The sequence below is a fragment of the Elgaria multicarinata genome, chromosome 11 (assembly GCF_023053635.1).
Source record: "Elgaria multicarinata webbii isolate HBS135686 ecotype San Diego chromosome 11, rElgMul1.1.pri, whole genome shotgun sequence".
Taxonomy (NCBI): Eukaryota; Metazoa; Chordata; class Lepidosauria; order Squamata; family Anguidae; genus Elgaria; species Elgaria multicarinata.
Window position 1 is genome coordinate 16,376,844 of NC_086181.1, and position 24,496 is coordinate 16,401,339.

General features: G+C 45.9%; 1 protein-coding gene across 1 annotated transcript in view; it reads right to left on the reverse strand.

The window, feature by feature from the left end:
• The window catches only part of HDAC5 (histone deacetylase 5), an 84,750-nt gene that overhangs the window by 15,768 nt on the left and 44,486 nt on the right, over positions 1-24,496 (reverse strand). The window contains 7 exon segments of the mRNA XM_063138681.1: positions 4,452-4,585; positions 5,540-5,705; positions 9,592-9,909; positions 10,993-11,207; positions 11,849-12,071; positions 17,022-17,153; positions 21,614-21,726. Coding sequence (XP_062994751.1) covers positions 4,452-4,585; positions 5,540-5,705; positions 9,592-9,909; positions 10,993-11,207; positions 11,849-12,071; positions 17,022-17,153; positions 21,614-21,726 — 1,301 coding nt within the window.

Below are 24,496 nucleotides of genomic sequence, written 5' to 3' on the forward strand. Positions count from 1 at the left end.
TTATTTCTTCTTCAACACAGAAGAAGAAATAAGAGTGCTTTAAGAGTTGTGTCAATGTGTTCTAGAATAGCATCAATTTTATGTCACTTTCAATATAGAGATACATTAGGCTACAACAGGGATGGACAACATGTGGTCCTCTAGATATCATTGGACTGCAACTCGCATCATCCCAACCCAGCCAATGCTAAGGCCATACATTCCCCAGCCCTGGGATAGAGGATCAACAACTTCCAGCCAAGGGGTCAAATCTGGCAAAATTCCCAAACTTTTCTCCCTCCTGCCCATTCCCATGACTGATTTCTGCATAGCTTTCATAGTATCCATCCATCTTAACTGCAAGCGATGCGTGGATAAAAGCTCTGTCATTCTACAGTTGTGGTCCCTACTATCCTTTGCTCCTTAATGTACACTGGAGAAATTGTCACCTTTAAAACAACAACAACAACAACATCCCATTTGGAGCATTCAGAAACTTCTGACACTATGTTAACAGCATTCTTATAGCGTTTAGGTCTTGTATTAAAAAGACGTCCACTGTTAGCTTGGACTTCAACTGAGTCTGGAGATCCATTTCCCCTGACAACGGATATGATATCACTCCATGTAAACACATGAAGCTGCCTAGCAGCGAGCCAAATCATTCGTTCACATGGCCGAGTACTGTTTGCTCTGGCTGGCAGCAGTTCTGCAAGGACGTCAGCAGAGGATTTTGCCAGGCTCATTAACTGAGAACCTGGTGTGTACAAAGCATGCGCTCTACCACTGCGAGAAGCCAGGTGTGTTTGCTAGCCCTGAATACAACTTTCTTAGCCCCCAACTTGCAGTCTGCAGTGGCACAATCCACCAAGAGGTTTGTCTCCTCCCCTTCATTTTTTGAAAACTAGGCCTAAGAGCGACAAACTGCCCGCTCACACCCTGAAGGTGCTTTGCAGAGCAAACGTTTGTGCATCACCACTTAATGTTGGTGTTAATGTTATGTTATGATAGACCAAGTCTTGAAAACGGCATTGATAAAATAGCAAGATCTGTACTAATAAAGCAGCAGGATCTAGTGAGCTATTACCAGGCTGCAAGTGCATCTCCGTGCTGCAAATTGACAGTGCTTTCACAAGAGACGCTGCCACTTCCTTAAACTTCTCATTTGCCCACCGTGATTTCACACCCACCTGCATTGTGCATCTTCAAATGTTAACATTTTCATGCTCTTAGAAATATCACACCCAGCATTTCCTGGTGTGGAAGAGATCATGTCCCCAGGTAGAGACCCTGATGTTGCAAAGGTGAAAAAGTGGCAATCGGCAATCGATAACGCATAGCTTTAAGACCATGTTGTGTTGTGTTGTTCAAGGCAACAAGATGCACCAGAACATATGAATTTAAAAAAACAGCCACATTTCCAAGGACGACCTTTTGAATTTTTTTTAAAAATGGATGTTTACTGCTTTAAGTGCTGCATTAACTATATTCATAAGTCTAAAAATGCACAGAGAGAGAGAGAGAGAGAGAGAAATAAGACAGATATTCTTAGCACCGCTTGTGATAGCATCCTTAAATCAACTTGGAAATGTTTCAACTCTCAGCAGCCACCAAATAACCTCATTTCAGTTCCTGTGGCTTTGTGTCCATCTCAGACATATTCCTGGTTTCTGATTCATTTCCATGCTCTGACTACTCCTGAGAATCTGTGATGGTGTACTACTAACAAGCATAGTGATACGTTTTCACACGAAGCCTAATTTGGTTGGCTAAATACATCTTGTCAGCGGGAAGAGACCATAGTGGTAGAACACATGCCTTTGATGCAGAAGGTCCCAGGTTCAATTCCTGGTATCTCCACTCAAAAAGAACAGGTAAACAGGTGATGTGCCCAAGACCCTGAAGAGTTGCTACCAGTCAGAGCAGACATTTCTGGGCTAGATTGACTAACAGCATGACCTGGAATAATGCAGCTTCTTATATTACATTAACAGTGTAATCCTATGGATATCTACTCAGAAGCAAGGTCCATTGAATTCGATGGGACTTATTCACAGGAAAGCATGTATTGGATTGCAGTCTAATTTTTATTTGGTCAAGTTTATTTGTTCGAGCCAAAGGCCATAATAAAGATAATATAAATATATCATTAAAGCATAAAAATATATTGCAAGTTTTACACATTGGCCTAGTTTGGACATTACGCTAACCTCTCCTTCCCCTTTGGAAGGGGAATTTGGAAGTTTTGCTTCCACTTTTGCTTAACCATAGCTTGTCGTGTCATCTGAACCGATGAACTGTGAAATGTTAACTATGGTTTGTTTGAAACAAACCAATTTCAAACCGAGGTAGGTGTTTAATTAGTTAGTAGATGAATTTAGTTAGATTATATTTTACTATAAAATGAAATGAAATAGTTAAATTAAAATGTCACTTCTCTTTTGAGGCACACTGTTTTTTTTAAAAAATTGAACCTAAAGCTCAAATCTCTATCAATGGATCCGGGTGGGGCAGAATTCAGTAATTAATGACAGGACAAAAAAAGTGACCCAAAGCTTATAAACTTATAGCATATTGTGTACAAAAATACAAAGAGAGAATGACCATCAAAAGAACAAAAAAACCAAAACAAAACCCAGCAACACAATGGCAGAAATTAGTCTTGTAACGTATAGACTTACACCCTCGTAACATATAGACATTCACCTATTTCGTATTCAAATGTATTTCATGAGTATGCACATTAAAATAATGTATCATACACATATAATGGTATATAATTTCTAGCTCCAAATTCTCTACACAGTCTCAGTCCATAAAACTATATATTAGTCTGTCCTGAGGCCTCAATATTTTGGTAATAACGTCAATTCAGAATCCTACCAGGAGAACTCATACAAATTGCCTTGTAAATATACCCTTCTTTTGAAATAGTGTTTCTCAGTAAGTTTGATTGTATTTGTATACAAGTTTGGCTTTCTCTCCCATGGGAGGTATTAGCAAGCAAAGATGGAGGATTGTATTATTTCCAAACACTACTATTGTGAATAGCAAATGTGCTTGAATTGTATGTATACATTTAAGCTTTGCATAGAAATGTCAGTTTCTGTTTCTTGCATTTCATAGCCTTTTATTTACCTTCCATTCTACCAGTTCTATACCCATCTGTTAACTTCACCTCTAGTGAAGGGTGCTCTATTCACAAAAGCGAATCACACAATAAATCTTGTTCATCTTTGGGGTGACACAGGACTCGTGTGTGTGTGTGTGTGTGTGTGTGTGTGTGTGTGTGTGTTTGAACATTCTGTAAAATACCCAGACAACCTTTTACATATTTTGTAGCAACTTCCCCTCACTGTCAGGAACTCAAGGATCCTGTTATACAAAGATATTACTTCTGCACAACTTTTTTTCTTACTTTTTAAAAACATGTTAAAGAAGTAAATGAGCAAAAGACTCACCCTCAGAGCTAAATTTGAAGAACTGGCAGACATCAAGATTGCATAGATGTTTTGCATAGATGTTTTCTATAGCATAGATGTTTTCCCCAAGAAGGTTCAGTAAATAATTGATGTTCAGCCCAGGGGAAGTCAACACTCTTATAAAGTCAATACACGTTCCTGCATGAAAAATGTAACAAAGTAACCTGCTTGAAAATTACTGGGATAGCAAAGGGGAAGCATTCGTATGTTTTTCATGCAGGAACACGGTCGTTCATATTGTACCCCGGCTATTACAGAATTGGGTTTGTTCTTCACAATAAGTAACTACAGCAGCTTTTCCCAACCTGGTGCCCTCCAGATGTTTTGGACTACAACTCCCACCACTCCGGATTATTGGTTATGCTGGCTGGGGCTAATGGGAGTTGGAGTCTAAAACATCTGGAGGGCACCAGGTTGGGAGAAGGCTGATCTACGGGTTATGGACATTACAAGTACTAACTTTATAAGAGTGTTGACTTTCCCCAATATGCACTGACAATTTTGGGCAGAAACACTGAGTCTCTACATCCTAAGACTACATGCATATATGTGGTTACAGTGGCTTTCATTTTTTATAATTCCTTTGATGGTCATTTGCTTTTGTACCTGAGACACTAGCTGTGATTTAATATATTTTGCTATCTTTATCTTTTGGGTGCTTTTTTTGAGCCTCTTAATGGATCAGTTTCCAGAGAGGTAGCTGTGTTCTTCTATTGCAGCAAAAAAGAGTCTTGTGGCACCTTAAAGACAAAAAATATATATTATGGAACACGAATTGATGCATTTGTTGTGCATCTGATGAAGTGGATTCTAGTCCATGGAAGCTTATGCCATAATAAGTGCATTTGTCTTTAAGAGGCCACAAGATTAAGATCAGGCATTCGAAGCTAGGGGTTTCCTTCCACTTTAGTTGTTTACCTTTTCAGCCCAGCCCTTGTCGCTGCAGCTTACCATTTGCTGGCAGAAGGTTTCCACGCTGGGGATTCTTACCTCACATTTGCTTAGCAACCCTGTCTCCTGTAATCTGGACCAGATACTCTGGATTCTCCCAGCATGCTCTGGGTGAACATTAGTGTTTCCACATGTACACTGATGCTTCAGCATGAATGTGTCATAAACTACACCTGTGAGAGGGCAGGGAAGGAGAACAGTTACAGGAAAGGGGGAAGAGAGAGAAAGAGAAGGGAAACTGGTGAGATGCTGGCTGGGCCACCAAGACTCCAACTGTTTAATTTCTAGAATGAAAGTTGCATGAGCTTAAACATTATTGGAAATTGCACTTTCTGAACCTCAAAACCAGAAGTATATGAACCAGATGTGATTTTGGGGGGGGGCATGGAAGAAAACACACTCTGCGCATGCTCAATGGCATTCAATACTTCATGTGATTCAATGCCAAATTTAGGCCTGAAAAAGAAATGTGGGAGCTGGTTCAAATTAAGACCTACTCCCTATGCTGAGAAAGATGTACATGGGGAGTTCATGCACATCAACTGCACAATGGGGTGGGTGGGTTCATATTTGAAGGACCCCCTGTCTCCATATGTACCTACCTGCATATTAAGATATTCAGTGGAGGGCCTTCTAAGGGGTGGCACCCTATATATATATATATATATATATATATATATATATAAAATGCTCTCTCCAGAGAGGTTCACCTGGTGGCTACGTAATTGCTCTTTTATCACCAAACACTGCCTTGTTTTCTCAAGCTTTTAAAATAACAAGGAGAGCAAGGAGAAGAATCAAAGAAGACGAAACATCCCAGAATCAGGCTCCTCTTAGAAGGCATCACGTTGACCCAAAGCATCCTTAGGTTCAAGATGCAGGGCTACTGACAGAGATGTGCCTTGCAAAAAGAGATTTAATTTGAGACAGACCTCAGCTCCAGAACCCTGGAATGTGTAACACAAAGAGGGCTCCTCGGCACGCGCAGAACGTACTTCCCTTGCACATCTGGAAGAGGAGCTTTCAGGGCACGGGATGTGGTGGCTGAGCAGGCATATATATCCCTCCCCCTCTTTGATACATATTAGCCACTGTCCAGGGAGACACAGGTTTGCATCATCTCTTACCTGTAGTGAAAAGGTGATTGGCCAAGGGTTCGGCTGTACTGCTCTTCAGACTAGTACTGGCAGGTGAAGACTGGGTGCGGCTCAGTGCTTGATGGGACAGAGTGTTGATGCTCAGGGGAGTCTGGTAGAGCTGAAGGGGCCGTAGCTGATGTGCATCTGCAAACACCTGCCAATTTATTTATTTTTTGCAAGGGGCAGCAGCCAGGAAGGGAGGCAGGGAGAGAGAAAAATACATAAAAAACAGGGCCCCATTACCTTAATACTAAAGCAATTTAAAACTGTTCCCATGTTGAGCCTAAGCTGTGTATGTTACACTAGTACAATTGGTGTACAATTCTTCCAAACTCAGACAGAACGGAGTTTATTTAGTACTAAAAAGCCCCAGATTGCTGCAACAAGAGGAAACCCAAACATTGGGCTGGGTCCAGACTTAGTTGTTCTTAAAGTAGACCCATTGAAATCACCGAATAAGTTAAGTCCCATTGATTTCAATAGGTCTACCCTAAGTCTAACTCAGTCTGGACCCAACTCATTGTATTCCAGATAGCTGTGGCCTGTATGAACTACACATGTTGCAAACCTTTGCATGCATTTGCTTGTTCTACTAACTTACTCTGCTTCAGCTAATTGTGGGGGTGAGGAAAGAGGCAGGCAGGCAGGGCAAGGAAATTTATCTTCTTCCAGGGGATAGCCTGCTCGTCCCCTATCCCTTCTTCCCCAAGAGGTGCTCACACACTCCCAAAGCCCATCTCAGAGGTCAAAAAGGATTGCAATTTGGTTTTATTTATAAAAAAAGGATGAAAAAGCTGAAATTCTCAGGACGTTGAATTCTGTGTTCCAAGCTTGCACCACCGTGGAGCTGAGCACACTGTGCGATCTGCACATTATTCCCCATCCTGTCCCAATCTCTCTTCTACGTCTGGGTTTTAGTGCTAAAATTAGGGGCAAACTCCGCATTAGGCACTGTCTAGATGGAACAACGGAAAACAAAACATTCAAGCCTTGGCTGTCCAATAAGGGCCAAGCTGCACAAAGCAACTCCTGATCTAGATTCAGGGCTATAGGTGTATAGTCTGATTTAGCCAGACCACTGCAGAGACTTTCAAGATCATCAGTGACTATGTTAGATCCCACTGAGAAACAAAATGGAGCTTGGGCACATGGTGAAGAGTTCACACAGCTCCCTTTACTCAACCTTTCTTGATGGCTTCCATGGCGGTGGTGTGAATTAGCGCTGGCTGGCATGACTTTCTGTTGGCCAGTGATGAGCAGAAGGTAGATTTCCAGATGCCCCTGCCAGCATGGCCAATGGTCAGAAATGCTGGGAGTAGAAGTCCAAAATATCTGCAGATCTACTTTCTGCTCATCCCTGCCATAAGCAATCAAAATTTCCCCAGATCCATTTTAGCAACAGCCCCCATTTAACTTCAAACATGTATTTCTGTCTTTATTTCTAACGTGTCTTAGTCACCCAACAGCTAAAAGCTCTCAGGGCAACATACACTCAGAGCAAAGATAAAATGTACAACTCATGTTAATAAAAACAGAACCAATACAATTAATTAAAAGCAGCAGAGACGAAAAATGTCTTTGGCATTCTTTCTTTTCAGCCTCCCCACTGCCCTTTTCTGATTTCTTTGTCAAGTCTCCCCTTTTCCCCCTTCCTTTCTGGAGATGGGAGACTTTCATCTCTCTGCCAAACACACATTCCAGGATGGAGCTGGTGAAATATTTAGGTGCACGAAAGGAACAAAAGATAGACAGATGACTCATAGTCCAGGATGATGTAGAGAAATGGAAAGGATGCCCATAAAGCCAGGGCAAGAGAAGACGAAGAGGGTGGCTTTGTGGGGTGGAAGATGAGTCATGCTCCCTTTGGGAGACTCCACTACTCTCTCTCGGATGAATGAGAAACAAAAGATGCTCCCTTCTGTCTCCTTCTCCAGCTCTTGTTCTCAACAATGCACTTCCCTGATACCTGGGAGCCTCACTTTGTCTGCCCCTACAGGGCCGTATTACTGTCTCTTACCTAACTCTACTCCCCAACCCAGACAAAATAATAAGAGTTGGAAGGATTAGAAAAGAAGATGATGTATTCCAGCCCCTGCTCAAAAGGCAAGACTCACTACCTACCACACTACCTACCACACCACATAAGAAGAGCCCTGCCAGATCAGACGAATGGTCCATCTAGGACAGCATTGTCTTTCTCACAGTGAGCCCAGAAGTTGGACATGAAGGAAAGAGCCCTCTCCTATCATTGCTTCACGGAAGCAGGTAGTCAGTGGTAAAGTGCCTCTGAACATGGAGGATGCATAGAGCCATCACGACTAGTAGCCACTGAGAGATCATGTATCTGTCTAAACCCCTTTTAAAGCCAGCTAAGCTAGTGACCATTACTATGGGTGCTTCTAGGCGGAGGGATCCTAGGTGGCTCACTTTGCCGGCTCCACAGAGAGGCCCAGTTTACTCTCTACTTCTCTCCCCTAAGGTCAGTGACAAAAAGATATATCTGTGTCTCATGTACTTCCCCAACACCATTACTATCTTTCTTTGGTGAACCTCCCACCTAGCTTCTAGTTGCAACTTGCAAGCATCCATTTCCCCATTCTTCTACTGCTGCTGCTGCTCATTAACACAGCACGGCCTTTCCCAAGCTGGTGCCTTACAGATGCATTAAACTACAACTCCCAGCATTCCCCAGCCAGCCAAGCCTCCTCTTGCACTCTTCCAATTTCTCTCACAGCATCACTTTGCCACAGGGAAGTGCCAGGGAGTAGCAAGGCTGCCACGCCTCTTAGCGGTTTCCCCTTCTCACCTCAGCCAGCAGTAACCCCACATATAGATCCGTCACCCTCACATCTAACCTTGTTCCTAGAGGTGTGGGGTTCCCACCTTTTGTTTTGCAGACCATTTCCCCCAATGGCATTGCCTGAAGAGAGAAGCAGCACACAAGCCACCAAGACAAACCGGGAAATGAAAAGACACAAAAGAAAGCCCCATCATCCCCTAGTCCCTACTGCTATAAGAACTGCTCCTTGAGAACAACGTGACTGGAGTTCTACTTGCTACACCTAGAACTGCTCTTGTGATGGCTAAGCTAGCGGTGTGCGGAGCAAGCTTGAAGCTAGGGTGACCCTATGGAAAGGAGGATGGGGCTCCTGTATTTTTAACAGTTGAATAGAAAAGGGAATTTCAGCAGGTGTCATTTGTATGCATGCAGCACCTGGTGAAATTCCCTCTTCATCACAACAGTTAAAGCTGCAGGAGCTATACTAGAGTGACCAGATTTAAAAGAGGGCAGGGCACCTGCAGCTTTAGCTGTTGCGACGAAGAGGAAATTTTATCGGGTGCTGCATGCATACAAATGTCACCTGCTGAAATTCCCTTTTCTATAAAGATCCAGGAGCCCTGTCCTCCTTTCCTTAGGGTCACCCTATTGAATCCTCCCAAACTTGCATACCAAAGGGCACGAGATCTCGTAACTCAGATGGAAGCCCTCAATCCTCATATGCATGTGAGGATTCTCACACACCTGGCAACACTCCTGCACAAGGAGGTCTACAGTCGGGAATACACACCTCCCCCATTGCATCCACCCCTGCACACAAGGAGGGGCCAAGCCCCTCTTTGTGTGCAGGGGTGGATGCCCCCTGCAGCCCTCAATCCAATTTCATGCAGCCCTCAGCCTAATTTCCAAAGCCCTCTTCTGCATGTAATTCCTTGAGACCTCTGGTAAGAGCAACCCTGCCTCTCTCCAGGCAATCCTGCAGTGGGGAAAGAAGAGGAGTGTGGGGAGAGAGAAAGAAGGGGTGGCAGAAGAAGAAAGAGGGTGGCCCACCCACTTTTAGCTCTGGCCCTACCTACTGTGGGCTTTGACCCCTACAGGGGATTACCTACAAGGGAATGCATTCCTTGACAGAAAAACAGTTCCCCACCCCTGCATTACGGGATGTAGTTTCAAACAGCCCCTTCCTTTGGATGCCTCTTCCCCTCAAAAGAATGGAGACTCCTCAGTCATAGCGGACAACCGATTTTAATGCAGGCCTCACCTGCCTGTAAGTCACTCCCAGCTCCTCCACCTCCTGCTCTTCTTCCAGCCTGCTCTCCCCAGCCTCGTCCTTCACTCGGAGACAGCCCTGCTCTTCGTCCACCTCCTCCTCCTCTTCCACCTCCTTCTCCTCCTCCTCCTCCTCTTCCTCCTCCTCCAGGTCATCCTGTGTTCCCTCGCTCTCTGTTGACCCATCCACCACAAAGGGCCCCTGGCCCAGGCCTAAGCCCAAGGACTCCTGCTGCTCAGTCAGCTCCTCTTCTGTCTCTTCCGGGTGGGTGGTGGGGGGCCGTGGCAGCTCGCCGGTCTTGGTGATGATCTACAAAAGAGCGGGGGGGGGGGGGAAACAATTAAAAGGAGGGAAAAGGGTCGTACTTTGGCTAGCTAACCCTTCTGATGGCAGTGGTGAGCAACGGGCAGCCCAAATGGCGCAAATCAGGTCAACGGAGAATTAGCACTCAGCTGCACTTATTTCGTGACTGAAAAGAGTCTTCCGAGCCCCAAACACACTCCTTTCAACGAGCTGCAGGAAAGAAAGGAAACGGACGGAAATACACGTGCCGCTCCATTCCCCTGTCCTAGGACAGACAGGTGCTGGTTGAGAGGCTTCAGCCTCCCCAGCTTAGAACATGCTGGGGGTGGCGAGGAGGAGGAAAGGAAGGACATGGCCCCTCACTCCGACACACTGTCCTAGACTGGCCTACCACCTGACAGCTGCTTAAGTACAGAGACACTGTGGTGTAGTGGTTAGAGCGTTGGACTCGGGAGATCTCTTCCAGCAGGCCGACCCAGAATAATGGACTCAAGTTAAAGGAAGCCAGATTCCAGCTGGACATCAGGAAAAACTTCCTGACTGTTAGAGCAGTGCGACAATGGAATCAGTTACCTAGGGAGGTTGTGGGCTGTCCCACACTAGAGGCCTTCAAGAGGCAGCTGGACAACCACCTGTCAGGGATGCTTTAGGGTGGATTCCTGCATTGAGCAGGGGGTTGGACGCGATGGCCTTGTAGGCCCCTTCCAACTCTGCTATTCTATGATTCTATGTTTTTTAACATGTCCAATTGTCATTTTAATATTGTATCCGTTTTATATGTTTTTTAATCAGTTTTGGGCATTTTCAGGTGATTTTGTATTTAATGTTGTTCCCCGCCTCTATCCAGAGGGAGAGGTGGGTAAGAAATAAATATTCTAATCTATTCTATTCTATCTGGGTTCTAGTCCCCACACAGGCCATAGAAGCTCACGGAGTGATTTTGGGCCAGTCACTGACTCTCAGCCTAACCTACCTCACAGGGTTGTTGGAGGATAATGGTGGGATATAAATGATATATTCGGGCCCACAGGTATCGCACAAAACGTGCCCTGGCCTTTGCCAAATGAGCCCAGCTCCTTAGCTACCCACCTTTCCCAGTTGGATCTGCTGCTGCTGCTTCTGTTTCTCCAGGAAGTGCTGATGCTGTTGCTGCACAACCAAATGTTGCAGCGCTTGAGGGCTCTGAGGCAGCGGCGACGACTGCGTGCGGCTCAGCGGGCGGTGCCGAGGCAGCTTGCTTACCGTCCGCAGGTTGGAGGGGACGCGCTCCCCTGTCACCAGAGGGGATTGGCCGTGCAGAGGAACTGCAGCAAAAGGACCAGAGGTTACTTTCTAAACCGCTTCTAGGGTGCGGCACCGTGGTTCACTTAGAAATTAAAAGCCACACGCCAAGTTGCTAGTCCTCCTGGTTGCTTTTCTATTGATGCAGATGATTTCGGCAGCGGTTTGAATGCACAAGCTGCTTTATCAACATCATTGTCCGTATTCCTCCCAACAAACCTGGAAGCCGGATGGCTACCATTCCCCTTTGGCAGGGGATGGGGGGGGGGGGAAGTAATGTTGAAAAGAAATTAAGAGAGGTTTCGCTGGAAGAGCTCCTACAGCTGCCACTGACCCGGTGGCGGCTTGTGAAGGAGAAATGTTAATAGTCATAATAGTCAGTGGCTGCTGCTGAGCAGCAACCGAGGGTAAAAGGGGCCGTACCAACAGGGTGTCTTTGGGCAGCAGGAGGCAGCTGGGCAAGGGTGCATGGGTGCTGCTCAAGACAGGACACAGGCAAATGAAGTCACTTATTTCATTGGATGCTGCTGGACATTTTCCAGCCCTGCTCCTGCACAGCGATGCCCCAGCCTCCCAATTGTTGTCAGCTGCTGCTGGCAACAGTGGCTGAATAGTAGATGCTGACCCATATCTCGCCCATGTTGATCCCCAGGCTCCCACTCACCTGCAATTAGCGTGTTCTGCTGTCGTGCCTGTTCCAAAAGCAGGACGTGCTGAAGCAAGGACGCGTGCCCATGGTTGTTGGTCTCGCCTTCGAGCGCCACCCCCAGAAGGCAGCTGGGGATAGATGACATGCTCAAGAATTTGCTCGTCAAGGCACCCCCCTGGCGCAAGGACTGGAGGGCCTGGCGCTCAGCTTCCTGCTGCGTGGAAAGGTTCGGAGAGGCCTAAAGGGGAGAGACAAGAATGTTTGCAGTTGCCAAGCTGCCCCCAAATTCCTATACTCACCTCCCAACACACACACACCCACACACCCACACACACCACCCCAGCAGCCAACATCACTGTCCTGGTGAGCCGGATTTTCCAAATCTTAATACTAACCTAATTTCTGTTTCATCCAGAGCAGTTTTCCTTTTAAGAAGGCAGACAGTGTCGTTTAACACTTAAGTCTCTCATTAAGCCCACATATTCTGGATTTCTTGGTTTCTACCCCATATATCAATTAAGGATTAGACGTGATCGTCCTCTCAAGTCTGGGCCGATCCTAAGTTGGACAGTTTTGGCCTACATCCCCATTCCTAACTCCTCCCTGAAGCTCCCCTTCCCCAAACTAATTGAGAGTGAGGGGGATGCAATGGTGAAGGCTTGCAGGTATCACTGGATCTCAGGTTGAGTCCCTAGATGCTGCCATGAGTGGTCAAAGCAGTATCCAGGCCTCAAAATCTTCCTTCTCGCCTTCAGTATGTTTGGGGAAATGTGATGTTGGGAAGGGCTCCCGGTGGGGGCAGGGAACCCTCCAGGTACTCTTACACTCCTGAAGGTGGCTTTGGAAAGCCTTTGGGACAATCCAGGGCAGCCCGTTTACTAACAGGGACTGGCTGGCGAGATCACATTACGCCAGTCCTTTTACAACTTCACTGGCTGCCAGTCCAGGTCCGGGCCCGATTCAAAGTGCTGGTATTGACATTTAAAGCCCTAAATGGTTTGGGGCCAGGTTATTTGAAGGAACGCCTCCTCCCATATGTACCTACCCGGACCTTAAGATCATCTACAGGGGCCCTTCTCCGTGAGCCCCTGCCAAAGGAAGTGAGGCAGGTGGCTACTAGGAGGAGGGCTTTCTCCGCTGTGGCACCCCGGTTGTGGAATGAGCTCCCCAGAGAGGTCCGCCTGGCGCCTACACTGTACTCCTTTCGTCGCCAGCTGAAGACCTTTTTATTCACTCAGTATTTTAACACTTAATTTTAACTTAAATTTAAATTATACTGTTTTAACTCTGTATTTTAACCTTATATCAATTTTGCTGCGTGGTTTTATCCTGGTTGTGCTTTTTATATTGTATTTTGTATTTGTGCTTTTAACCTGTTAACCTGTTAGTTGTTTTATGATGGTTTTAATTTTTGTGAACCGCCCAGAGAGCTTCGGCTATTGGGCGGTATAAAAATGCAATAAATAAATAAATAAATAAATAAATCAAATCCCCTGGTCCCAATATCCATCTACTGCAACTAAGGCCATTTCTACACCTGCCTTTTCCCTCGGGATCATCCCTGTGCATCCAAATGACACACAGGGGACCCTGGGAGCAGGTGGGACGATCCCTCCATTTTCCTGGGATAATCCTTAGGTGCAGAAAGGGCCTAAGCCAAAGTACCTGACGTCACTGTCTATCCTTTCCCTATTTAACTTTACCTCCATTTCCTTACCCTTCTTTTATTGTTTCCATTGTGTCTTCTTTAGATGGTTAAGGCCTTTGGGATAGGGACCTATGAAACCCTGTCATTTGTAAAGTAGGGGTGCAGACCCCCCAAATCCAGCTCTCCGGAGTTCCCCAGATGGCCACACCCGCTTCCCCCTAGCCCCAGCCTCCCCAACCACCAATCGTGTGACGTTTTCCTGGCTTTTGTGCAGTTCCGCCCCCTTCCCACCGCCAATTCTAAGAGGTTGAGATATCTCCCCTAAGGCTGAGTTACTGGCAGTACAAGCTTGAAGCTAAAACAGGCCGGCATTTCAGTTTCTTTGGCCCTACCCATTTTTCCTTTGGCCCCGCCCACCACCGACATGGAACCCCCGAGGGAGGTTCAACTTCCCTGTTGTAAAGTGCCATTACATAAATTACGGGATAACAGCAACAATGAGAGCAAAAGAGAGCCCAGAAGCCTCGCTGATCTGAAATGGTGCCAATTTTAAATTAACTACATTAATTACAGCATCCAAATTTCCTCCAGGTTAATCTGATTTGAAAAGCCCTGTTCCAAATCACAAAGGAGAAGGTGCTCCAAATTAATCTGATTTAAAAAGGACCATTCCAAATCACACAGGCGAAGGAGTCGTCCCTCAATATTTTGCACAGTGCTCAAAGAGCAGCAACCAATGGAATTAAAACAAAAACCTTTTCTCTTTTTAAAAAAAGAAGCAGCAACATACAAAACAGTAGAGACAGCTGGGTTTTGGAGTGCAAGTAACCCAGCACAGCCCAACAGCCAGCCATGAAACTGGATTCGAGTTCAGGGCTGGATCAATTAATAGAAGTCAGGAGGCTCTTGCTGCCTTCAGCGGGGCTTGGGTGTCTACTCTTTGCTGCTCTTTGGGGAGGAAAACAAATCGCAGCAGAGACCAACTGAACACCAAGTCTGCCACTCAGCTATTTCCAACTCCTGATGCTGAAAATAGCCAAGTTGTAGACTGGGCACGAGCACCACATGCCCAACTGGAGCCAAGTTTGGGGCTTGTCACCAGAGGGAGGCAATAAATAGGTCACAGCTGGGCACCAGTTGGTTGGGAGGAAAACAAGACCCTGAGACTGGAGCTTTTCAAAAAGCAGAAGGAAGCAAAAGTGGAGTGGGGGGAGATTTAAAATGCTCATCATTTTAAAATGGTCATCATTTAAAATGGTCATCATTTCCCTCTTTATCTCAAACCAGGGGGAGGGGGGGCTCTGCAATAGGAGCGAGGGAAGAAACTGGGGTAGGATAGAAGCAAGGGCTGGCCAGAAGCTTTAATGTCTTAATTGAGTTGTGTAGCAAGAGTAAGGAAGAGCACATTCATGATTCTTAAAATACAGTGAAACTGATGGGCAGCAGATTTAAATCAAGCAGACAGAAATAAAAACTCAGTGATCCTGTTCAGACAACACACTAAGCCATGGTGGTTAAAAGCATTTTGAGCTAAACATTATGGCTTAGCGTGTCAAGGGAATCATGACTTAGCGTGTTGTGCAAATCATTTCTAACCCTGGTGGCTACATAACCACAGTTTAAACATGCTCACTCACCATTTACTGCAAAAGGGTTATCAGCCTAATCATGGCTTAGTGTGTTGTCTGAACAGGCCCAGTATGGAACTCCAGCTTCATTGGCTGCCAGTCCAGGTCCGGGCCCGATTCAAAGTGCTGGTATTAACATTTAAAGCCCTAAACGGCTTGGAGCCAGGCTATCTGAAGGAACGCCTCCTCCCATATGTACCTGCCCGGACCCTAAGGTCATCTTCAGGGGTCCTTCTCCGTGAGCCCCTGCCAAAGGAAGGGAGGCAGGTGGCTACCAGGAGGAGGGCCTTCTCTGCTGTAGCACCCCGGCTGTGGAATGAGCTCCCTAAGGAGGTTCGCTTGGCACCTACATTATATGCTTTTAGACGCCAGGTGAAGACCTTTTTATTCTCCCAGCATTTTAACAGTCTATAAATTTTAAATAACATGGTTTTAAATTTGTAATTTTGCATTGTTGCTGTTTTTATCTGGCTGAGCTTTTATATTGTATTTTATATTATGGTTTTATACTGTTGTTTTATACTTTGAATGGTTTTAATTTTTGTGAACCGCCCAGAGAGCTCCGGCTATTGGGCGGTATAGAAATGTAATAAATAAATAAATAAATAAATAAAACTCATGTTGTTAGGCAATGGCCTTTAGCATAAACAGGCTTTTAAACAGACTGGATAAATACACAGAAGATAACATCTCCCTCTGTTTGCTAGCTACGCCAAGCAGATATGGAAACTCCACATTCAGAAACATAATAAAGTATTGCTTTCAATATTTAAAATTGAAATTTTAAATTTATTTAAAAATATTTAAAAATCCTTAAATAAATAAAATAAATAAATTTCAAAGCCCAGCAATATTAACTTGTGTGAATGCGTGTGTCCACACGTACGTGTGTGTTTTAGCTCCAAGCTCTGTCATTGCCTCTGTAAGTAATCTGCATTGTTGCTTACAGGAATGGACACACTGTTGTGTCTTTATTTATTTGATTTATTTATTTATTTATTTATTTACTACATTTCTATACCGCCCAATAGCCGAAGCTGTCTGGGCGGTTCACAAAAATTAAAACCATAATAAAACAACCAACAGGTTAAAAACACAAATACAAAATACAGTTTAAAAAGCACAACCAGGATAAAACCACGCAGCAAAATTGATGTAAGATTAAAATACAGAGTTAAAACAGTAAAATTTAAATTTAAGTTAAAATTAAGTGTTAAAATACTGAGAGAATAAAAAGGTCTTCAGCTGGCGACGAAAAGAGTACAGTGTAGGCGCCAGGCGGACCCCGGCTCATTCCACAGCCGGGGTGCCACAGCGGAGAAAGCCCTCCTCCTAGTAGCCACCTGCCTCACTTCCCTTGGCAGGGGCTCACGGAGAACGGCCCCTGTAGATGATCTTAAGGTCCGGGTAGGTACATATGGGAGGAGGCGTTCCTTCAAATAACCTGGCCCCAAACCGTTTAGGGCTTTGAATGTCAATACCAGCACTTTGTATTCCCTAGAGCACGGGTGCAGAACCTTTTCCAGCCTGAGGGCCAAATTCCATTTCAGAGAAGCTCTCGGGGGCCACCGAAGGCAAAAGAAAGCTAGGCCAAGGGGAATGGGACAAAATACCCCAAAAATGCCAGCATCTTGTACCATAAAGCTCTTACTTCCGGTAACTAATCATTGGGAGAGGAATTTAGAATGTGAAGAAAACTGCACAAAAGCCAGGAAACCACCAAAAGATCAATGGTTGGAGGAAAAGTGGCATGGCCAGGCAAGGGGGTCAGGCTATCTGGAGAATGATGGAGGTCTGTACTGGGCCACACAAAGGCTGGATTTGGCCTCTGATCCTGAGGTTCCCCACCTCTGGCCTAGACAGACTGAGCCAGCGCACCCATTCTTAGGTTTTGTGGGTAGCATGTACTCACGTTGAGGTGTGAATTTGTCACCGTGACAGTAGCCTGAAGTCCTAAGGAGATGTTGGGCAGAGATGGGGAGGTGTAGAGGCTGAGCTGGCTAGCTGACCCATCCATGGTGACAGCTCGATGTTGGGGCAGCATCTGCTATATAAAAGGAAAGAAGGATTAAGGCTAGGGGGAAGCAGGGAGACAGGGAATTGAGTGGGTGGGAAATACAAAAAGAGAAGACAGGAGGAGGAGGAGGAGGAGGAGGAGCAGCTGCTGCTGTGGCTGCCGCTGCTACAAGGTAAGGGAGAAAATATGTTCTCCCAATTCCCTTAGTTTAATCCCACTACCCATGTTTGATTCCACTAACAAGGCGAGAATAGCTGGGACATGTACAAGAAGGATTGCTCACTTATTTTTGAAATATATATATATATACCACCATATGGTTCCAAAAGGTAGCCATTCTATTCTGCTGCATTGAAAACAACAACAAAGATACCTTTGGCACCTTAAATACTAACAGATCTTTACACTGTGTGTTTCGGAGACCAAGGGTGCTACCAGACGGAGGGCTCTTAACGGGTATAATCAGAAAGCACGGTAGAGCTATTCCATCTTTTGCTCCTTAACGCCATCCACCCTGTAAAATTCTGTGAATCAGGCAAGGTGATGGTGCAGTAAAAGCTTTGCCTGGAAGCGTCCAAAGTTTGATTCCACTAAAGGACCAGCAGGTATATCCCAATCCTATGCAGAACAGCAATGAGCTCAGAAGTCAAAGTAGATATACCTTCTCCCACAGCCCCCCTCCCCTAAACAAAAGATATGTTCTGTGTACATAGTTGTGAAGATAATATAAGGCAGCCTTCTCCAACCTGCTGTCCTCCTGATGTGGTGGACTACAACTCCCATAATCCCCAGCCAGAATGCCCAATGGTAAGCACCAGATTGGGGAACGCTGATATAAGCACTACAAGATGGATAATTACTTCCTGTACTGGGGAAACCACTCCCAAGCTCAACTGAGTACTAAAAGTGTTGGACTGGGAGTCGGGAGATCCGGGTTCTAGTCCCCACTCGGCCATGGAAACCCACTGGGTGACTTTGGGCCAGTCACAGACTCTCAGCCCAACCTACCTCACAGGGTTGTTGTTGTGAAGGCGGGATATCAATGCAACAAATAAATAAACATAAATAACTCAGTTCAACTTTGAACGTTTAAACAGGGCAGTTTTAAGGTCGGCCAGAGAATGTTCTGGGAGATTCAGATGCACCAATATTGTTTTCTGAATGTTGCCATTTTTAACGTCTCATCCATCACCATTTGTTATTTTCCACTGTAAACTGCCGATCCGAACTAAGTAAAAGGGCAGAAGGCTTTGTCCTTACGCAAACAGTGATACTGTTTATAGATCTGGCAAAGTGAAAAAAGATGCAGATGTTCTCTCAAGGACACACAGTGGCACTCTAGCACAAGATAAAGAAAACAAAAGGCAGGTAGAAGGCATTGTCAAGGTCCCGTCTACAGCAGTTCAACATAATCCTAATGGGTTGGATTCAGACTGTGTTAGTTGCACAGTTCCCATTGAAATCTATGGTAGTGAGACCATACGAAAGGAGGACAGGGCTCCTGTATCTTAGTTATAGCTGCAGGAGCCCTGCCCTCTTTTGTATCTGGATAAGAGGGCAGGACTCCTGCAGTTTAAACTGTTGTGATGAAGAGGGAATTTCACCAGGTGCTGCATGCCTACAAATGTCACCTGCTGAAATTCCCTTTTCTATACAACTGTTAAAGATACAGGAGCCCTGTTCTCCTTTCCATAGGGTCACCCTATTCGACGGGGAACAACTAACTGTTCACATTGTTTTCAATGGCACTTTGTCCGGGGGCGCTGTCTTAATGGCACTGCCTCCCTCTCAAATCCCACGCTTTCCCTCTCCCGGGGTGGTGTTGGGATTACCCAACACCAAGGAGGGAGTGCCGGGTTTTGGGGAAGCAAAAAGTGAAAGGGGAGGGACTGGTTCCTTCTAGGCAGTGGAAAGACTCCAGAGGGGAGATGACAACCGCTGCACAGCGGTGCCCCCTACCCTTACTCACCACCCGCCTGACCCCGGAGAGAGGAAAAAGGGGCGATTTACAAAGGCGCTGAGTGCCAGGATGCAAAGGGAAGAGAGGAAGGAGCTGGTGCTACAGCTGTGCTTCAGATGAGATGCTGAACTGTGACAATTAGATGGGAAGTTGACTGACTGTATGGTCTTTACTCCCTTCCTGATATGTTATTTAACCCTGTAATCATGTTCACCAATAGGATATGGAAAGAGAGAGTTGGAAACAGATTTTTTGCAGGGTTTGGTTCCTAGATTAGTATCTTTCTTTGGTAGCCCATTGTTGCTGGTGAATAGCCATTTCAGACTAACCAAAGGCATTATCACTCAGAACCACGAAAGAAGAACATTGCTTTCTTGGATGGATTATAGATTATTGAGGATACGCTGGAGAGATTTTAACTGGGAACTGGAGGTGACAGCAAGAGGAGTTATGTCAATTTACCTACTGAGCCAGTCTTGCGTAGCAGATAACTTATGGATACCAATAAACCTGTGTGCACCAGCTGCTGGGGAACATGCGCGGGAGGGTGCTGTTGCACCATGTCCTGCTTGTTCATCCCTGGCCGATGGCTGGTTGGCCACTGTGTGAACAGAGTGCTGGACTAGATGGACCCTTGGTCTGATCCAGCAGGGCTCTTCTTATGTTCAATCTAGACTTGTCAATTTGTTTCTTCTCCTGGCTGGGCTGGCATATCAAGTTTTAAAATGCCTGCTCTTCACGCATGAATCTCTTTCCAAAGGGCCAGGGCAATCGCAGTTGCATCGTAAGGATTGTCAGTAGAGATCTGCGGTGTGCTCTAGGTGGTAACTGGAAACGTGTATAGATGCCAAATGGTGAGCGAGTTTCTGGAATTTATATGTTAATTCACAGTAGTATTGTGAGGTCCAGAAAGTAAAACTGCTCTGTGGACTGTTCCAGGCACAAGATAATGCGGGGGACCATGGAAGTAATTGAAGTCGTGATGGAATTTTTCAATAGTGTCCTCATGGATCCAGATGATGAAGATGTCATCAATATATCTCGGGCAGAGGAAAGAAGCTTAGAACTAATAGGAACTGAAGACACATTATTTTTTGGGCCATCCTAAGACAGCACTGGCCAGCAGATGGCACTTCCCCGTCCAACAATGGGAAGCATCCTTAAGACATCTGCTGAAGCTATGTGACTGGGGGGAAGGGACGGTAGACCTGCCATATGGGAGGTAATTACATGCCCTTCTGGTTTGCAGCTCAGCCCTGCAGATGTCAAGATGGGAAGAATTGCACTGTGCATAAAAAGAAGAGAGGGAAATACCCAAACTCTTCTTCCACACAAAGAGGATCGTGCTCAGTGAAAATCACATGAGGATATTCCAACAGTCCCCTTTGCTTTGCTTTCCGGAGAGAAAATAACTTTTCTCTATCAGGGTCTGAGGGACTTAGGAAGGTTTGTTACCAGGCACTCTGACAATGTCCACATGAACAAACTAGCCATGAGTAGAATCGTGTGAGTGGGGCCTTCACACACACACACACTTCAAGATCTCTGTGGGAATGAGTTGAAGCCTCTTCCCACCCCCACAGTGATCCTCATCAGAATTGCTCAGGGAGAGAGGTTTTAACTGCACACACACTCATATCCTGAACAAGATTTTTTTAAAAACAACAACAACAACAACAACAACCCAGCTATCTGTTCCCTGCAGCCCAGCTGTTGACTGATCAGCTAGGCTTTGGCGAATAGGAGAAGGGATTCCTCATGGCTCTGCAGGCCGCTCAGAAATTGGCAAAGGGTCGCATGCAGTCTGCATGTGCCCACATTTAACCTAGAATGAGGATAAACCAGGAGTAGAGAACCTTCAGCACATGATGCTGGATATGCCCTGAGGTACCTTTGGGTCTAGCCTCTGATCTCCCCTCCTTGGCCTCATCCCCATGCAGCACTTAGCCTTGCCCCTCCTCCAAAAGCTCCCATTTGCATGAATGGGAACTTCTTTCCTAAGCCTAATTACCGCACTGAGAGGAAGGTTAATTTGGGGACTGTGGGGGGGGGGGGGAGGTAGGTCAGGAGGTAAGATTTAACCCTCACTTCCCCATGGGCTGAGACCCCCCCTCTGAAAATCTCCCCCGGTTTGGCAATTCATCTTAAGAAAAAGGTTTGTATTCATTCAAATGAGAGACATTTTTGTAAGTATAAGTGCTGTGCTGGGTGTGTGTGTGTGGATTTTTAGCAGGGAGAGCGAAAGGGAGAAAGAGAGGGGGAAAGAAAGGGGGTGTCTGAAAGAAAGAGGATGGGATGGACCTTTGGTCTGATCCAGCATGACTCTTCTCATGTTCTCGTAGCAAAAGGCCTATAGTCACCCAGTCAGCTTCATGTCCGGGCAGAGATTTGACCTCAGGTCTCCCCAGCCCAAATCCAACAGTCTGTAGCTCAGAGAAGCAAAAAGTGGGCTGAAGACATATTTGCGGGAGATGGAGGAAGAGGCATGGCAGCCACACTTGCAGCACCATCGTTCTACCAGCCTTACCTCGGTATGGATATTGGGCACTGAGCCCGTAAGTCCATTTTCGGTGATGGCGCTGTTGGAGCTGTTCGGGGAGCTAGGGCCAGACCCGGGGGCACTGTTGCACATTGAAGACACTGCAAAGAGGGAGGGGGGAAAGGAGATTGCCACTGTCAGTCTGTGTTTCCAAGTGCACACGCAGCGTTGAATCAGGATGCTGGCATGTCAGTTTAGGCTGTTGAGAATTTCACCTTTCCTTTTGAAGCAGAATCAAGCTTCAAGTCCTCATGATGGCAGAGAAACATTTGAAAATGCATGATGTTGGAAATCAACGAGAAACTCAAATAATTGGTTTGCCCTTCCTCTTCATCTGACCTTTCTGTCCTCCTGCTCCTTTGACCCTCAGTCCATCCCACCCACTTCTTTCACATCTCAGTCTCTTTCAAAAGTCTTCAGCTTATGCTAAAGACCCTAAATGGTACCCCAAAAGACCATGCACACGCACAAAAAGCGGAAGTACAAAAGAACTGCATAACGTATTCCTCTGATTTTTCAAACCTTCAGACTTCAGTCCACATTGACCTTTCTGTCAAGGAACCCCTGCATGTTGCAAAGGATTCTAGGTCATATTCTAGCAACAGGAGGGCAGAAAGTAGATCTCCAGATATTTTAGACTTCAGCTCCCAGTATTCCTGACCACTGGCCATGCTGGCAGAGGCTTTCAGGAGTTGAAGTCCAAAACATCTGGAGATCTACTTTCTGCCCACCTCTGCTCTATAGCAGACCACTTATATGGGGCATAAACACTCATCCAGCACTTCCCTGTGGCAACACACAGAGATCATCACTAGTGGTGGGCAAGCTATCCTCCCAGGAAGTTTGACCACCATTACTTATAATTTTTATTTATATTTTGCATTTAAAGCATTTGTATGCTGCCTTTCACCATATCAGATTCAAAATAGTGTACAGGACAGGGTGGGGAAGCTGTGGCCCTCCAGATGTTATTGGACTCCAAGTCCCATCAACCCTGGCCAATGGTCAGAGATTATGGGAGCTGCAGTCCAACAAGGTCTGTAGTGTACTGCATAAAATAAATCCCCGATGAGCTTCCCAGGAATTCCAGAGTTTCCCGGTACACATTTTGAAAGCAACCCCGTGATGTTTCAATTACACAATTTAGACTTCCTTGCTCCAGTATGTTTGGAGAACAGAGAAGGCCAGTATGCATGCAAGGCATGGCTCTCTCTACACAAAAGCTGGTGAACCTGCAAAATTGTTCTGAAGCTCAAATTTCTGGTCGAGGCTCACATAAGGGAATTTAGAATTTCCTTCCCGTGTCCCATGTTTGTAATTTTGAACTAACCTTTCTACATGGGCTACAAATAAATATAAAGAAGGGGTATATGTAAAACTCTAGTTTCTAATAAGGCACCTCAGACCATTGAAAGCTCGTGTGCTTATATAATAGCAGATTGACAGCCTGCTGCTGACCCCTTTTTGCCAACTAGAATAAAAATTCCTTCAGAAGCAGCAGATGTTTCTGGATTATTATACACCCCCACCCCCATAACACAAACAAAATGGACACCAAGCAGATTACAACCGTCTGGATTAATATCTAAATTTATCAGCAGCACATCTGAAGGGGGTGGGAAATGCCTGGCTGAATTCTTTATTTAGATACTCCTTTGCTTTTCTAGCCTGCTCTAAGCTCCCTCTTCTCCTCCTATCACAATGAATTTTAAAAATCTTTAAATAGATGTGACTTGTTTTTGTGGCCATCCTAGCAACCATACTAGTTATGTGGCCATCCTAGCAACCAAAATGTTGAATCAAAATGTAACATTCAGACCTCCTTTCTTCCTCTTCCCAGTTTGCACATAATGACTTCCCGGTTTGCACAAAGGGACCACATTTGGAAGGTCTGCAGCAGAAGCAAGCCTTTAGATTTCTGGAGAATATGGCCACTGTTTCAGGTGTTCTCCCATATCCACTCTTTGACCTCACCTCCAGTTCCCTATCTCACCTGTCCCTTTGCAGCACACAGCCCCCCACCTATACCTATGTAAGATTTATTTATTTTTTACTTACCCATCTCTATCCTTCCTCCTTGACTTCCTGGCCATCCCTGAAAGCTCAGGGATCATACCAACAGAACAAAATACTCTTTTCAAGCAAGGAATGAGTTATGTGGGCGGTTCGCACAGCATGATAGCCCACCATGGGTTGATTTACCCACAAGGAGCTGCAGCACGTGCCAGCTGCCATTATGGATATGCCAGCCCCGCTTGGGGGTTGCCATGGCTTGTCGTCATTCAAACCCGGCCGAAGGGGGTGTTACACAACCCTAACATAACCCTAAAACATACTGTGGGTTGTGCTAGGGTTGTTTACAACAGGCCATGGCAACCTCCAAGCAGGGCTGACATATTCATAACGGTGGACAGTACGCATTGTGGTGCCCGAAGTGTTAATTAACCTACGGTGGGCTGTCATATCTTACGAACCAGGGGCGGATCCGCACGTCGGCCCCAGAGCGCATTTATGCGACTCTAGGGCACCCCAGAAACGATAGTCTGTACTTGCCTGTAAAAAGAAACTAGGAAGAGACGGAGACGCCGCCGACGCCGACGCCACCGCCCAGCTCTCCCCGGCCGGCTCGGAGAGCTCTTTTTGAAGAAGGCGGGGGTAGAGAGTTTCTTCCGCTGTCCACCCAACCTTCTTCCGCCGAGCGATCCGTCCCGGTCGAGGAGCCAGCCGGGGAGAGCTGGGCGGCGTTGGCGTCTCCGTCTCTTCCTAGTTTCTTTTTACAGGCAAGTACAGACTATCGTTTCTGGGGTGCCCTAGAGTCACATAAATGCGCTCTGGGGCCGACGTGCGGATCCGCCCCATGTCACTGTGTCC